Source organism: Cololabis saira, chromosome 23, assembly GCF_033807715.1.
Source record: "Cololabis saira isolate AMF1-May2022 chromosome 23, fColSai1.1, whole genome shotgun sequence".
NCBI lineage: Eukaryota > Metazoa > Chordata > Actinopteri > Beloniformes > Belonidae > Cololabis > Cololabis saira.
Genome location: NC_084609.1, coordinates 29,463,007 through 29,480,245, shown reverse-complemented (window position 1 = coordinate 29,480,245; position 17,239 = coordinate 29,463,007). Strand labels below are relative to the sequence as shown.

Genomic DNA, 17,239 nt, shown 5'->3' with positions numbered 1-17,239 from the left:
ACATGATATTCTAGATATTTTATTTTTGCCAATGTGTTTGTCCATTATTCTTATCTGTGTATATGTATATGTATGTGAAGGATTTAAAGGATTTAAAGGATTTAAACCTTAACAAGCATAAGACAGCAGTCCCCTTGCACTACAAAAACACCACTTTATATGGGAACATGTTCACAATCATACTCTCTGGTCAAATATGGACATTTTAATTCAAAGAAAACTGTGGTGGGCTGTCTAGTACGGAAGAGTGTTAGGGCCATGCAGGAGAAAAAATATTGGAGAAGGGAAGATTTTTTTTTATTTTGCACTTTGAGAAAAAAGTTGAAATGTCGAGAAAAAAGGTGAAATTTCGACTTTTTTCTCAATATTTCAACTTTATTCACGAAATTTTGCCTTTTTTTTCAACATTTTGACTTTTTTCTCAAAATTGTACTTCAACATTAATTGATTCATTTCTTTTTATTGTGCACTTTGAGAAAAAAGTTGAAATGTCGAGAAAAAGGTTGAAATGTTGAGATTAATGTTGAAATACAATTTCGAGATAAAAGTCGAAATGTCGAGAATAAAGTTGAAATTTTGTGAATAAAGTGTAAATGTCTCCTTCTCCATAAAATCCAGTTAGCAGAGCGACTGACAGCTCTGCAGCAGCAGCTGTAACTAACTAACTAACTAACTAACTAACTAACTAACTAACTAACTAACTAACTAACTAACTAACTAACTAACTAACTTACATCCTTGGAGTGGAACGTTAAGGGGACGTTTCTGAAATTATGCACCTGCATATGTGTGATATGTGTCTCAAATCCTAAAGCCAATTCTTGTATTCTGAACCTTGTTGTTCAACTATATTCACGAAATTTCTACTTTTTTCTGGAAGAGCATAATGAAAAAAAATCTTCCTCCTCTAAAACATTATTTTTATTTTTCTCCTGCCTGGCCCTGATACTCTAGTGTACTTACGTAGGTTGGAGTAGTGGTATTTCCCCGTGCTGGTGTTGGAAGCTCCCGGAGGAGACAGCGGGGAGTGGCTGCCCGTGTCCTGCAGGCCTCCCGTTGAGTGGGATCTCAGCCACTCCTTCCCCTCCTCGTGAGACGTCTGCCGGGAGGACGGCGGGTACCTGAGCCACAAAGAGGCTGTCAGCTCCAGGGAGCAATGATCCATCCTCAAAAAGGTTCTTACAGCCAAAACTTAGCGGCAATGAAAATACAGCACAGATGCATATGAGCAGATGTCATAAACGTGCAACGTCATAACTCAGATGTTCATATGCATGCGCCCACTCATCTACAAAAAGACATGCAAGAGTTCAGCAGGTAGACAATGTCTGATGTTACCAACAACAAAATAAAACAACATTATTTCCAAAATGTGAGATGATGCATGTCTTCAAAGTTCGATGCAAATATATACAGGGTTCATACACATTTTAACCAACAAATTTCCATGACTTTCCTATGACTTGGCAGCAAGTTTTCATGACTATACATGACCTCTAAAACATCAATGTATGAATGAAATATAGGAATAAAACTATGTAAAAAGTCACTACAGTGGAGATCTAATGACAATTATGGTTTTATACAAAATAAACGTGTTTAAACTAACACTGATATACCAGCACTATGTTGTAGTATATGTAGTATATGTTTTATAGTAATCTAATATAACTGTCACGCGTGAGAACGCGCAAGACTTTTCTATACGAAATATTTATTGATCAATTTTAAATCTACCTTATAGGCTGTTATTACTAAATGTTATCATTAAGTGAGAAAAATAAATTCCATGACATTTCAAAAACGTATGGGGTGAACTTATGTTTCCAAAACTTTTCCAGGCCTTTAAAATGACATTTTCAAATTCCATGACTTTTCCAGGTTTTTTCAAAACGTATGAACCCTGTATATATGATTATTATTGCATATATTGGATTTGCAAACCAGTCCCCCGATACGCTGAGTGTGCTAAACCTGAGTGTTTGTCTTCCAGACCAGAACCTGGGGTCCACTTTTGCTTTTTTTCTGCAATGTCTTAATCAAAACTGACAAACAAAGAAACCAGCTTCTTTTACTTCCCAGAGGGCCGGGCAGCTGATTAGGGGGTTCCTTGCAGAGTTATTATCGTTCACGAAAACGAACTAAATAACGAAAACTAAAATTGAAAAAACTATTTCGTTAACTGAACTAAATAAAAACGAAAATTAAAAGACAAAAACAATAACTAACTGAAACTATATTGCGTGTTTAGAAAATTAACTAAAACTAACTGAAATTATAGATATAATTTCCTCCGTTTTCGTCCCTGTCAATATAAGCCTCTTGGTATGATCAATTTATTCCGCTCTGGCCGTTTATCTCCAACTGGCAGCTACGGCACCTTAACGCCTCACGGCCCGTGACGTCAAAACTAAAACTAAACTAAAACTAATAAAAACTAAACTAAAACTAAGCATTTTTGAAAATATAAAAACGAATAAAAACTAGCAAACCCACACTAAAAACGAATTAAAACAACTGACTTGAAGGAGAAAAAGTCAAAATGAAACTAAACTAAAATGAAAAAATTCAAAACTATTATAACCCTGGTTCCTTGGCTGCCTATGGTTCGTACCGGCCCAGGGTTGTCATATAGCTTTTGAAATTAGAGTCACATGGCCTTTCCAGCTGTAAACAAGCACTGAGTTATCAGAAGCTAATGAGGGATCAACTCTTTTGGGGTGGCCATACTTTTGCATGCTTTATTTTGTGCATTTTGGAGATTTGCTCATCCCTCTTTGCATTTCCCCCAAACATACACACACATCTCCTCGTTCCCTGACTCCAAAGTGACTCGGCAGCAGAAAGCCCTCTTATCACCAACGTGACAATCTGCCATATTTAATCCTCTGAGGAGGATAATTGAGTTTGTGCTCATCCCTTTTGAGCAGCGTCTTCCTTCCTACACCCCCATTACTACGCGTGTCACATCTGACCCCGCTCTGCTCGTCCTCCTGTGCCTCTTATTCTCTCCGCCAGTAAATGGATGTCTAAGAAGGTAATGAATAGAGTGACATTGCAGCATTCGTTCTCTCTCGCTGGAGCTGAAATGGAATGGAACTGAATTATCCCAGAATCACTTGTTTGTCTCATTGTACACGGTGCAAATAAAAATCCCATTAAAAAAAAAGAAAGAAAGACCAACACGCTTGTTTACAGTGTGTCAATGAAGCTGAATGTCAGCTTAATGGAAAGCCCCGCTTTGCTGGGAATCTAAAGATACAGAAATCAGAGCTGGTGTATTTGTGACGTGGTGCAGAGCTGCACGTCGGACATGCAGAGCGTGCAGTGCGGGATAAGATGCTCGTAGGTTGAAACCATGTGCACCAAACACGCTCCAACTAGCGTGCCTCAGTCACCCACCCTGCAGGATTACTGTGTAACACGCCACTGGGATGAATGGGTCTCAGGTAAGTTCACCACATTCTCACTGCTCCCTCAGCTGAGCGTGAAAAGACTTTTTGGGATGTGTGTGGTTTTTGGGAGCTGAGAGAACTGTTCTGTTCTGTCACGTGCGTGGACTCAAATCATTTTAATCAGAGACCAGGACAGATTTAGGATACGCACAGAGAAGAAGAGATGCACACAGATGAACACACCTCTCCTGAATCTCATCTCAGACAGAAATCATCTGGTTTTTGTCGGACTGAATTAGTCAAACCGTCAATTGCATCAAATGCTTTTAGCTACATATTGGGCTGCCTTAATAATTCCCTTAATTTAAATATTGGAAATCTACGGAAGAGTATTAGGGCCAGGCAGGAGAAAAATAAAAATAATATTTTAGAGGAGGAAGATTTTTTTAATGTTAATGTTTTTAATGTTGAAATACAATTTTGAGAAAAGAGTTGAAATGTTGAGAAAAAAGTCAAAATTTGGTGAATAAAGTTGAAATGTTGAGAAAAAAGTCGAAATGTTGAGAAAAAATTCAAAATTTCGTGAATAAAGTCGAAATGTCGAGAATAATGTTGAAGTACAATTTTGAGAAAAAAGTCGAAATGTTGAGAAAAAAGTAAAAATTTGGTGAATAAAGTTGAAATGTTGAGAAAAAAGGCGGAATTTTGACTTTATTCTTGAAATTGTATTTCAACATTATTCTCAACATTTTGACTTTTTTCTCGACATTTTGACTTTTTTCTCGAAGTGCACAATAAAAAAAAAAATAAAATAAAATAAAATTAAAAAAAAAAAAATCGCCTCTCAAATATTTTTTCTCCTGCATGGCCCTAATATTCTTCCGTAGAAATCAGCTGTAAACATTTAACTTTTATTGTCATGAACAACCTTTTAACGTATTTGCTCCTAACTAGGTGTTAAACCTGAGTCACCACAACGTGTCACTGTTTGGTTGTTGAATTAGTTTAACACATGAATATATTCCTTTCTCAAACCCTGGAGCTGCTGAGTGTTACTTTGTGGGAAATGACTGCAACAGGTTGTATGTAGATGATGGAGAGTATGCTTGACATCTGAGGGAGTGCTTTTATGCAAACGTGTAACAAGGATCAATGCGGGTGAACACGACAATTGACAATGGGTGCTGTACCTCAGTCCCTTTTTGGGGAGCGTATTTCTGTCAAGAGGCATGCTGTTAAAACACAGAGGATGAGTTGATTAGATGACCAACAGAAAACACTAGTTTTTGTGATACACTCAAAAACAACTGGTCATATTGTTTAAACTTGACTTTTGACAGCAAACGTACAAAATGGAAACACTTTAAGATACTGCTTTGCATTTCAGTAACAACATAGAGGAATCAGGACGTTATTGGGGCTGATTGTTTCATTTTTGAGACATTGGGGAGTAAGAATAAGGGACATGAAGGCCCTGCATGTTCTGTGATGCATCGCATGCAGCGTGTGGACAAAACAATGGACACGCTGAAACAGATGAGTCTGAAATGATCTAACTGGTTTGTGTTCGTGTGTATTTGTGTTTTTCTGCCATGGCTTTGAATTGTCTCTTGACATTATTGTTAAAAAAATCTTTTGGAGTACCAAAGCCACTGGAAAAACATACTGTATGTGCCGGATAAGAGATTTGTATCTATTTACTTCAGTGTTATTAGTAATCACCGTAACTATCTAGGCTTCATCTGTACTGCTGTCTACACATTAGGGGAGGGAGACACTCTTTCAGTGCGTTTACATGAGAAGTTTAATTCCTCTTTAATTCAGAATTAAAATTAAATCCGATTTAAATTCCGAAATTCCGAATTAAAATGGCCATTCCGAATTAAACTTAATTCCAAAGTAAGTGGCTGGTTTATTCCGATTTTAAATCTGAATAGATTAATTCTGCGATCATGTATACACTCATTCCTCTTTAAATTAATCTTTCTCTCTGCTCGTTCCCTCGCCCGTCTGTCTCCATGACGCTTATATTCCGCGCTGGGCTGGTTTTCCAAACAAAGTTTCAAGATGCAGCACGCAGTAAACGGTGGTCAAGAGCAGAGACCATTTATTTAATAAATAGCTTGGAGAACCTGGACATAATTAAAAGAACAGATGGCAGAAAACCTAAAGCCGGGCATACACTGTGCGATTATCGGCTCGTTTTGAGCCGATTTTCCAGTTGCGCGACTATTTTTTGGATCGGGACGGATTTCGACCCAATCGTTGCTCGTGCCTCGTGCAGTGTACGTGGGGTAACGACGAGAGATTAACACCTCACGACGAGAGATTAACACCTCACGACGAGAGATTAACACCTCACGACGAGAGATTAACACCTCACGACGAGAGATTAACACCTCACGACGAGAGATTAACACCTCACGACGACAGATTAACACCTCACGACGAGCTCCCGATCACAAATCGTGAGGTCGCAAGAAAATCAAGCGTGTTTGAAATCCTGGTTGCTCCTCGTGAAGGCATCGCACAGTTGAAGCAGCTACGACCCGATTGGCCTCATCCTTTCACAGAGAGCATGCGCAATCTCTGATGTCACGTCAAAAACTATTATTTGTAGTTTAAGTGTTGCAAATTCACATTACAAATCATGTTTTAATAGCAAAAAAAGACTGCATTTCCACGTACGGTGCGGTTCGCCGCGTAGCCTACGGCGTAGGCTCTGCGTTGGTGTAACGCGGAACCATAAATCAGCCTTTAGTGTGCGCTCTGCGCTGTTCTGAACACTTCCCTCCGCCGAGACACAACTTTTGCGGTTTGCGTTCATTGTGGTGTCTAAAAATGATGCGCAGTGCCGACCCAATCAGAAACAGCACAGATATTTGGGGATTTTTTTTATATATATAAAAAAATAAAGGATCCCCATAACCTTTGATCGGGTGGGCAGGACGCACGTTTGGGTGGGCACAGCGCACCCCTGCCCCAAAACCGGCCTCAAGTTCCAGTACACAGAAGTCCGACGGGAGGATTATGATCGTATAGTGTGAGCAGACGGAGCATCCGAGCATCGGGTCCTACAGTGTGAGACCATAAATCGTGGGCTCTGAACTTTTGAACTCAGCGATCTAGTCGTGCAGTGTGAGATGGGGCAGTCTCATACGATTCAAAATATCGCACAGTGTATGCCCAGCTTAAGCTAAGTTTGTTTTTCTTCTGGTAGATGTAACTTCCAGTAGACGTAATTTCCGGTAGATGTAACTTCCGGTAGACATAACTTCCGGTCCGCCTCCCTATCCAATCAGAACCTTCCCAACCCCCAGACCTTAAGCTGAATTGGATAAAGCCGATCAAACGTGTTTTTTTTTATATAAACCTCAATTCGGAAAGACTATTTCCATGTAAACACGAAGGAAAATAGTTTAATTCGGAATTATTTAATTCGGAATAATTCATTCCGAATTAAAAAAACATCATGTAACCGTGGTCTATGTCTCTGTTCGCAAATGAAACAATGAATACGATTCTTTCCAATCGTATTCCCTCGTATTTACTCACCCCTCAGACAGGGTGGACTTGACACTGCTGGTGCGTGTGACCTTGGGCCCGTGGTGGCCCAAGGGCATATCAATGGACTCAGAGCTGGTGTGCAGACTGGTCATGCTCTGGCAGCTCAGAGTGTCCTTGCTGCCGGCCGATGAACTACAGGCGGGCCAGGGCCGAGCGTTGGAGGGCAGGGAGAGGCCCGAGGCGGGGCTGGAAGCCAGGGAGTCGGTGCACAGGTCTGGGGTTTTGCCGTACAGCGGGCTGCTGCCGCCGCTCAGGCCGCCAGCGCTGCCCAGGCTCCCCGTGCCCGAGGAGGGGGAGTCCAGGCTGGCCTGCCTCGCCAGCGTGCCGTGGGGGCTGCCCAGTAATGACGGGCACTTGCCAGAGTCGGGCGTGCCCGGGGAGCTGGCCTTGCTGCTGGCTTTCGTACCAAACAATCTGGGGGTAGAGAGGTGGGTGCAGTCATTTAGAAATGCTCAAGGAACAAGTGATGAGCATGTGCAAGCTCCATACTGGAAAAATGAAGGACTTTTGTGTACTTTAGGTTGAGAAAATTGATTACATTGTGGTCATCTCAAGAGCTTAATATACATATAATACAAGTTATACTCTATTGCTGCACTGGTCACAGGCTCTTCTTTTCTAATTCTAAAACATCCCAAAATTTCATTGTAAGTCCACCTTAAAAAAACATTTAAAATGATTCCCAGTTATTTTTCTCTCCTGGAAATTTCAACTTTCATTAATTTAATGCAATCAGGAGGAGTATTAGGGCCAGGCAGGAGAAAAATAAAAATATTTTAGAGGAGGAAGATTTTTTTTTCATTATGCACTTTGAGAAAAAAGTCAAGATTAATGTTGAAGTAGAATTTCGAGAAAAAAATTGAAATGTTGCGATTAATGTTAAAGTACAATTTTGAGAAAAAATTCAAAATGTTGAGAAAAAAGTCAAAATTTCGTGAATAAAGTTGAAATGTTGAGAAAAAAGGCGAAATTTCGAATTTATTCTTGAAATTATATTTCAACATTAATCTCGACATTTCGACTTTTTTCTCGACATTTCGACTTTTTTCTCGAAGTGCACAAAAACAAAAAAAAATCTTCCCCTCTCAAATATTTTTTCTCCTGCCTGGCTCTAATACTCCTCCGTAGAAATCAGCTGTAAACATTTAACACATCTTGCTTTCAAACTTAGCCTGTTTCAACCTGTTACTTTAAAGTGGCCATATTCTGCTTTAAAACAGTAATCTTTAGCGTTGTGATGAATAACTGTCTTATTCCTTATAACTGGAGGCTCAGAAATTACTTACATTTGTCATTTTAATGTGCTGAGAACACGCACTTTTGGAGAGTTTTTTCTAACATCGGCTCTCAGTGATGTCATAGCGGGCAGAATTTCTTTGTATTTCCCTATACTTGTAGTGACAATCCCAAGAGGAAGAAGTTTGGTGGTGTTTTGAAAACATACACTGCATGACTGCTCAGCAAGGGTTGGATATGTTTTCCAACTTGGTGGATCTGCTAGCACTTCTTACAAAGTTTTTTTTACTTTTGTTTCCAAGATGTTTCCAAAAGAAATGTGCTCTTGGTTGTGAGGAAAAGCTGGCTGACCACGGCCCAGCGGTTTGTTTTTCTAGGCCAGCCATGTTTCTTGTTTTTGCAACACTTCTCAGAGGATTTCTTGAACAAGCCCCAGTGCGCCGCTGGATTAGTGGAAAGGCTAAAACTGAAAGTCAGTGTTGTTCCAGCGTTTGGAACATGAGTGTATCATAAGTAAACTGTTGTGTTGGAGACCAGTGTGTGTGTGTGCATTTTAGCTGGATTTCTTGGCGGCAGGCTTTTTCTGACTCAGCTGACATTTTGCTGCATTTCCCACTTCTATATCTATCAACATGGTCGTATGCAGAAAAACATACACAGATGGTGAGAGAATGGAAGATGACACATCCATAATGTCACACAGTAGCAGGTAAAAGGGCATCATGTTTACTGAACAGGTACATCCAGATGTAATCTCTCTTGTGCTATGCATTATTATATTCTGAATTGCAATTAAATCCTGTTTAAGACAGAATATGATTCTAGTTTGAGCTTCTATGGAAGAGTTTATGGTGTTGTTGTCATTTACAGGGAAAGATGAAAAGGTGGAGTTGATTGTGTTGATATGAAGCACACATGAGTGTCTGAATGGTATCAGGAGGCCATAAGCCGTTAGCTCTGCCCATCCACAAGGCTCCAGGAAATCAACCAATCAGAAAACACTTGAGCCAACTGCTTGTTTTCAGAAAGAGCTTCTCCTCGTCCTTAATGTTCTGAAATAACTGAAGGCGTTTGGTATTAAGCTGGGTGAAAAATCAGCATTACAGGTGTCAGAGATAAAAATTCAATGTTTGAAAATGAGCATGATATGGCAACTTTAAATAACTTAATCTGTTTATTCGCTTGACCCCATGCAATCTTTGAGATATGATCAGGGAGCCCGATGCTCTTCCAGCACCTGTTTTCAAACTGTCGTCGCGAGATTCACTCTAAATGTATCAGTGACACGTTCTCCACAAAGTAAAGGCCTGGGTACATGCATGATGAAACAGGTTGACGAAATCTGATAAGACAGATGTTTGGACATTCCAGCCGCTGCTGAAAACCTGCTGTCACCTGTCAGTTCTGAGCCATCACACTTTCATCTTCTGGGTAAAAATAAATCTTGTCTGCAGTGGACTATCAACTACATCATTGAGCAGTCAGGTAACGGCACACCTTCGCTGTGCAGTCAAGCATATTCCCCTAATCAATTTATCTATAAAAGTAGTCAAATATGATTTATTAGTTCTTTGATAGTTATTGGTGCGTCCAGGTAAGTGGATATACATGTTAGAATCTTTAAGTCAGGGCCGGCCCAAGCCTCCATGGAGCCCTAAGCAAAATGTGATTTTGGGGCCCTCTATTACTGCCAATAATACTGATTATTGATCCTTCACACCCACTATAAACTTTTTGTTGTAGTCAGATTGTAATCCACAGTGATTAAGACCATGGAAGCAGAAAACAGATCAACAAACTTGCAGAAAAATCTTTCAATTAATATTATATTAATATAAAAGTCAGCAACTGCCCCTACTGGCCACACAGAGAAGCAACAGATAAAAGGTGAAAGAGCTGCACAGTTGCAGCAGTGTTGTTTCATCATCCTACTGTCAGCCTGGCAGGTTTTTAACATCTATGGTTTTTAATCTGAAATGGAGCAAATTCAGCTACAAGAGCGGCCTGGGGTTGATTTACACTTAATATTTAAAGTGATATAGTACATAAGTAAGTGTGATACTGAGTGTCATCTACAGTGTAGGCCTAGTAAAAGAAACTAAATAATCAAATAGATCATTTATAAACCATTTACTGTAAACACGTTAACTACTTTAAATTTGGTTTTAAATAAACTGCAACTAAACTAGTCAATATGCCAGCAGTATCTACTCTAGTCTGTTAACATAATATTGTTTATCACACATAAAAAATAATTTATTTTATTTTATTTTTACTCTTGGGGGCCCCCTAGTGGTCACGGGGCTCTAAACAGCCGCTTAGTTCTCTTATGCCTTGGACCGGCTCTGCTTTAACCCTTGTGCTGTCTTCGGGTCAAGGAAGGAGGAAGAGAAGAAGGGAGGAAAGAAGGAAGGAAGGAAGGAAGGAAGAAAGAAAAGAAGGAAAGAAAGATGGAAGGAAGGAAGAAAAGAAGGATGGAAGGAAGTAAGGAAAGAAGGAAGGAAGGAAGGAAGGGAGGAAGGAAGGAAGGAAGGAAGGAAGGAAGGAAGGAAGGAAGGAAGGAAGGAAGGAAGGAAGGAAGGAAGGGAGAAAACAAGGAAAGAAGGAAGGAAGGAAGGAAAGAAGGAAGGGAGAAGGAAGGGAGAAAACAAGGAAAGAAGGAAGGAAGGGAGAAAAGAAGAAGGGAAGAAGGAAGGAAAGAGCAGGAGGAAAGAAGGAAGGAAGGGAAAAAAGAAGGAAGAATGGAAGGAAGGAAGGAAGGAAGGAAGGAAAGAAGGAAGGGAGAAGGAAGGGAGAAAACAAGGAAAGAAGGAAGGAAGGAAGGAAGGAAGGAAGGAAGGAAGGAAGGAAGGAAGGAAGGAAGGAAGGAAGGAAGAAAGAAAGAAAGAAAGGAAGGAAGGGAGAAAAAAGGAAGGGAATAAAGAAGGAAGGAAGGAAGGAAGGAAGGAAGGAAGGAAGGAAGGAAGGAAGGAAGGGAGAAAAGAGGAAGGGAGAAAGAGGTAGGGAGAAGGAAGGAGAGAGCAGGAGGAAAGAAGGAGCAGGAGAATTAGGTTTTGACCCAAAGACAGTACAAGGATTAAGTAATGTGAAGTAAATTTTACTATTACACAAGCTGGGGGGGAACAGCCTACAACAGGAAAACATGTATGTGCACGATAAACATTTATCATAAAAGTAAAAACAAAGAAATGAAAAAACAACCATAATTCAGTCACTGATAGACTCAAGGCAAGAGGTGACTTTTAAAAGAAAACAGACTCTGAGCTCATTGCTGCATGCTTAAAGAAGCCAATAAACAGTTTGCAGAAAAAGAATGTGGCGTAATGGTTGAAACACACACAAAGTGAGCGACAGCGACACAAAGAAAGGATGAAGGGGTGTGTTGTGTGTCTGACCTGCGAAAAGTGGGAGAGGCAATGTCTGGGTATTTGGACCCCGGCTGCCGGAGGCCGGACTGGCCGGCTGAACTGGAGGTGGGGCTGGACTTTGGGGAGGTGGAGAGTCCCGCTGCTTGGTCTTGGTCTGTAACCGCCACCTTCTCTTTATCCGTCTGGTTGACGGTGATGGGACTGGAGCGGTCCGAGCCCACTTTTCCGTCCCTGCGCTTGGCGCCCACTTGCGCGGCGGCCCCACCCGCGGATTTGCCGGCGACATTTGAGTCGATGCTGCTCGAGCTGGAGCGGTGCCCGCTGCGTCCCGCCGCCACCCCCCGCTGGAGGACTTGGCCGGTCGGGGGAGGGAGCGGTACTGCAGTGTGACTTTGGAACCGCTGCAGCTGAGCAGAATGCCGTCATCCTGGGGCTGCGAGCCATCCAGGCTGGTCTTCCGCACGCCGCCGATGCCTGCGCCTTTGCCCAGGGCAGACGAGGACTTGGGCGCTTTGCCAAGGGTCGCCGAGCCACTGGCGAGGGTTGCGCCGCTAGCTGTGATCAGGGTGCCTGGGGGACCAGAGATCTTTTTATACCCAAAGGAGCCAGTGGTGGGTGGGCGTGCAATGCCAGACGGAGGTTTCTTGCCTTCATCCCCACTACTCCTCCCGGCATCCGAGGGTGAGCGCTGGATGCTCGCTGAACTCTTGGAAGGTCCCTTGCCCTTCTCTGAGGCTTTGGCGTCATCAGTTTTGCCTGTCGATTTGGATCAACACAAAAGCATTACTCTCAGCAGATTCATGAGCCAAACAGCTTTTTTCCCCTCCTGCGGTGACTGAGATCAGGAAAAGCCAATTTAGTGTGAACTAAGTCAGAAGCTTTGTGCAAAGAACATCTGTAAGAAGCATACTTGAATGTACTGTTTTATGTAGAAAAGCACAAAGTTAAAATCATCGATGACTGGTACGATTCCTGTTGTTGTGCATGTTTACTTACAATCAGGCTTTTAAGTTGTCCAGTTAAACATTGTTAAGGCAAAACTTATAACGGAGTGACTATTTGCACCACTCTAAAATTGGAACCATGTCAAACAATAGAGCCAGGCAAACGTCTGCTCTCACACTTTTGTATGAACAATTTTTGCTCTTATGTCATTATAAGATATTTTGAAGAGATTAAATGAAGTTTATCAAAAGTGGTGTGAATACCTGTCAATCACTGTTGAGCTGCTTGTAGGTTTGAAGCCATTCCATGTGGCATTACATGGGGTATTTATTTAACCTAAAATTGCATACATGGATATTGGTAGGAGGGTGTAAATTAGGGCTGCAACGATTCGTCGACGTGGTCGGCAAAAATCGATAACCAAAATTGTCGACGATGAATTCCATTGTCGACAATTGTCGGCAGATGTGTTTTTCCAACGGAGTGAGGCGTCTCACTTCAATACAATCTCTGCCGAGAGTCGCGCATGCACGATAGCATCTCAGCAGCTGCGCGTAATAAAACTTCAAAAGTTTGGGAGCATTTTAGCCTGGATACGGCAAATAAAAAGATTACTTTCAAAGTTTGCAAAGCCGACCTTGCTTATCACGGGAGCACGTCGGTAATGCACGAGCATTTGAAGAGAAAGCACGTTGGAGTGTTGAACGAAACGGACTTGCCTTGGTTAGATATTAAGCGTTTTATGCCTGACTGTGCCTGACAAAAGTATTTTAAATTAAATGCATGCAGTCCGAAGAAGTTGAATAAAACATATTTTTTTCATTGAAGTACCCATCTTTCTTGCGTTTATTATCATTTGCCACATAATTAAAGCAACTTCATACTAAATTTAAGAAAAAAATACTAATTATCCGATTAGTCGACTAATCGTTTCAATGGTCGGTGACTAGTCGACTATTAAAATAGTCGTTAGTTGCAGCCCTAGTGTAAATAGCCTACGCATCAGTACTTGCACCCGGGTGTAAATAGCCTAAGCCAGGGGTGGTTAACCCTGGTCCTCGAGAGCCACACTCCTGCATGTTTTAGATGTTACCCTGCTTCAACACACCATGATACAAGTACCTGTGTCATCAACAGAATTGTGCAGACCTTGATGACAAGCTAATTAGGAAAATTAATTAGAATCAGGTGTGCTGAAGCAGGGTAACATCTAAAACATGCAGGAGTGTGGCTCTCGAGGACCAGGGTTGGCCAGCCCTAGTCTAAGCCAACTCATAATCAAAACCTTTGACCTTTTTTTCCCTTGGTGGTGCATCCTGCCCGTCAGCGCCCTACAAGCACTTTAGAAGTAAAGACGGTAACAGGTCTTACCTGGCGTTTTGAGGGCAGCAGAGCTCCCCTTGGTCCTGGGGGGTGTGATGCCCACCTGGGCCGTCATGCCCCTCCTCCATGAGCCCGTTTGGGACATCTGGGCCAGTGCGGCTGCTTTCTGGCCAGTATCTTCATACTGGCCCTGTGTTTGGGATGAGGAGGAGGATGGGGAAGGCTTCCACCGAGAAGAGCTGCTACTAGGATCCATGCTTATGTCCAGCTCCTCTTCCACTTTCTTCAGGTCTTCAGCTCCAGCCCAACTGCTGCTCACCTCCGGCTCGCCATGCTTGGATCTGTTGCCTTTTTGGGACTGTGAAGTGGTGGAAGTGGGCACCAAAGAAAGCATTTGCACTTATCAATGAGTGGTTTCAACCAAACAACAAAACTATGATAGCTGAGGAATGTATATATCTTTGTATAGCAGCATATTGACAATGAGTCAAATCTGTCAGTTAAAAAATCAATAACAGTCCTGTCACTTCCTCAAAAGTTAATTTAAAGTTTAAGCTGCATGTAGAGACTTTAACCCTTGTGCTGTCTTCGGGTCAAAATAACCTAATTCTCCTTCCTTCCTTCCTTCCTTCCTTCCTTCCTTCCTTCCTTCCTTCCTTCCTTCCTTCCTTCCTTCCTTCCTTCCTTCCTTCCTTCCTTCCTTCCTTCCTTCCTTCCTTCCTTCCTTCCTTCCTTCCTTCCTTCCTTCCTTCCTTCCTTCCTCTTTTCTCCCTTTCTTCCTTCTTCCCTTGTCTTCTTCCCTTGTTTTCTCCCTTCCTTCCTTCCTTCCTTCCTTCCTTCCTTCCTTCCTTCCTTCCTTCCTTCCTTCCTTCCTTCCTTCCTTCCTTCCTTCCTTCCTTCCTTCCTTCCTCCTTTTTTCCCTTCCTTCCTTCTTTCCTCCTGCTCTCTCCTTCCTTCTTCGCTTCCTCTTTCCTTCCTTCCTTCCTTCCTTCCTTCCTTCCTTCCTTCCTTCCTTCCTTCCTTCCTTCCTTCCTTCCTTCCTTCCTTCCTTCCTTCCTTCCTTCCTTCCTTCCTTCCTTCCTTCCTTGCCCCGAAGACAGCAAAAGGGTTAAAAGAGCACAAAGGTTTTTTTTTCATTTTACAATCTCAGCTTCAACTTTATTTGAAGGAGAATCTAATAACTTTTAGGAAGCGTTGTCAAACTCTTGCAGTCTAAGAAGTATCTTTTGACTCAGTCCTAACTGTGTACGCCTTTGCAGCACTATGTCACCCTTCAACACCAATGAAACCATCTCACAGAGCTGCAGTGAACATCCTAGTAGAGGTGACTAAGAAGGCAATGGCAGAAGAGTACAGGACAATGTGACCGTGCACAAGACTGAGCGAGAGGAAATCTTAAACAGTGTCGTAAAAGTATCTTCACCTTGGATACACCTGAACTAAAAATGGCAAAAGTTCCTTTGTTCTGCTTTAGATTATTATTTAAACACACACACAAGCTTGTGCAATTATCCTTAATAAGATGACATACTGGCTCATAGAGATCAGGCGTGTGTCTCCACTAAGACTAATGGTCCCAAAAAGGTCAGTGAATTTGCCAGCGACGGTCCTAATGAGGTGATGAAAACAAGAACAATCACACACACACACACACACACACACACACACACACACACACACACACACACACACACACACACACACACACACACACACACACACACACACACACACTCGTAACAAAGCCACGCATGCGTCTACACACCATCCGAGCAGCAGGCCCCTCCGTGTCTGTGTGCGAACCTGCAGCTATCTTTGGAATCTGCAATGCACAGATCCCCACTTTTGGGATGCATTCAAACACACCCACATGAAGACAAAGAACAGTCATAACCAGCCTACCTTAGCAGATGGTCAGTCTCCCTAGCAACACTAGTCTCTTAAGAGCTCAGTCTGTTGAGTATTTCATGAGGAGCCAAAGATTCTTGGCAGAACAAAGCTGAAGTCCCTGAGGAGAGCCGAACACTGCCTTTCATAGTTAACTCCCTGAGCTGACTCACAGATCGGCCTTCAAAGGAACCCAACAATCTTGAAACTCGACAGATAATCTTAACTAATATTTTAATATGTAGTTTTGAGGCCTAAATGTAGTTATTGCCAGTACTGGAGTTGAGGGGGGATGAGGGGGGATGGCCTCCCCCCTGAAATAAAAACAGTCAAAATCATCCCCCCTGTAAAACTGCCATCCCTCCTTTCCATCCCTTATGTCATTTCATCAATGGATGTGGTTTTACTGCTATTTCAACATTTAGGGTCATCACCAGAAAAATAACACCAGAAAAATGTGACAATTCTCACCTTTTTCAGGTAAATTTTCAAGATTTATCTAAAAAAAATCTTGTTCCACTGGCAGATTTTTCTACTATTTCAAGTGAAAATCTACTTGAAACAGGTGAAAATTGGTGTTTTTTCCAGTGATGAGTCTTGTTTTATTTGTAATGAGATTTTTTTTACTAAAATGAGACATTTTAACTAGAAATGAGACAAATATTCTTGTTAAGATTTTGAATTTTTGCAGTGATCCATTTTACTTATCCTGTGAAGGACAGAGTCATATTGATAAGTTCAGAAAAGTGTTTTTTATTGTTGTGTTTTGATGTATTTGATGTAAGCCCAGTGGATATTTAAAGCTTACAGAAGGCTGCATTTAACTGCTGCTATGTCATTCCTGCAGTATTTCTGCAGCTGTTTTGGTCACTGCTATTATTTGTAATATATTATATTATTTGTAATCAGCACAAATTATCTGTCCCCATATGATAAAATCCACCATCCCCCCTGATGTTTTTTTACAACTCGAGTACTGGATATTGCAATCCCCATCACTGTACAGAATAGTCACTAGTACGACGAACAGTGTTAGTGGAAGGATGCTCGGCGGCTGCGCGGCCTCACCTGCACTCCCTTGCTTTTGCGTGATGAGCTGGCAGCAGAGTACGCGGGCGTGTTTAGATCATCGGTGCTGATGTTGTCCAACGTGTCGCTGAGGCCGCTGCTCACCGAGCTGCTGTCGTCCCAGCTGCAGGGGAGAGGAGCACAGCAGGAACCAGCTGAGTAATGCCACACATCACCAAGGAAGCGGTTATGTTTCTAAAGTCAGAAATCACTTCTGAGTTTGAGTCAAACAGCAACCACATCCATCTTGTAAATATCTGGACACAACCAGTTTTCTTCACCACAAGGTGGTACTTCTGATCAGGGCTGGGGATCCATTCAAATGTCAAGAATCGATTCGATTCCGATTCTTAAGATTCAGAATTGATTATCAAGATTTGGTTCAATCCGATTCGATTCGGATATTGATTTGGGTTAGTGTTATTAAAACTGTTTTTTGAGCTGTTGCAT

General features: G+C 41.9%; 1 protein-coding gene across 1 annotated transcript in view; it reads right to left on the bottom strand.

The window, feature by feature from the left end:
- The window catches only part of nav3 (neuron navigator 3), a 321,553-nt gene that overhangs the window by 61,579 nt on the left and 242,735 nt on the right, over positions 1-17,239 (bottom strand). The window contains 7 exon segments of the mRNA XM_061714666.1: positions 964-1,121; positions 4,586-4,627; positions 6,951-7,376; positions 11,594-11,907; positions 11,910-12,322; positions 13,883-14,192; positions 16,790-16,913. Coding sequence (XP_061570650.1) covers positions 964-1,121; positions 4,586-4,627; positions 6,951-7,376; positions 11,594-11,907; positions 11,910-12,322; positions 13,883-14,192; positions 16,790-16,913 — 1,787 coding nt within the window.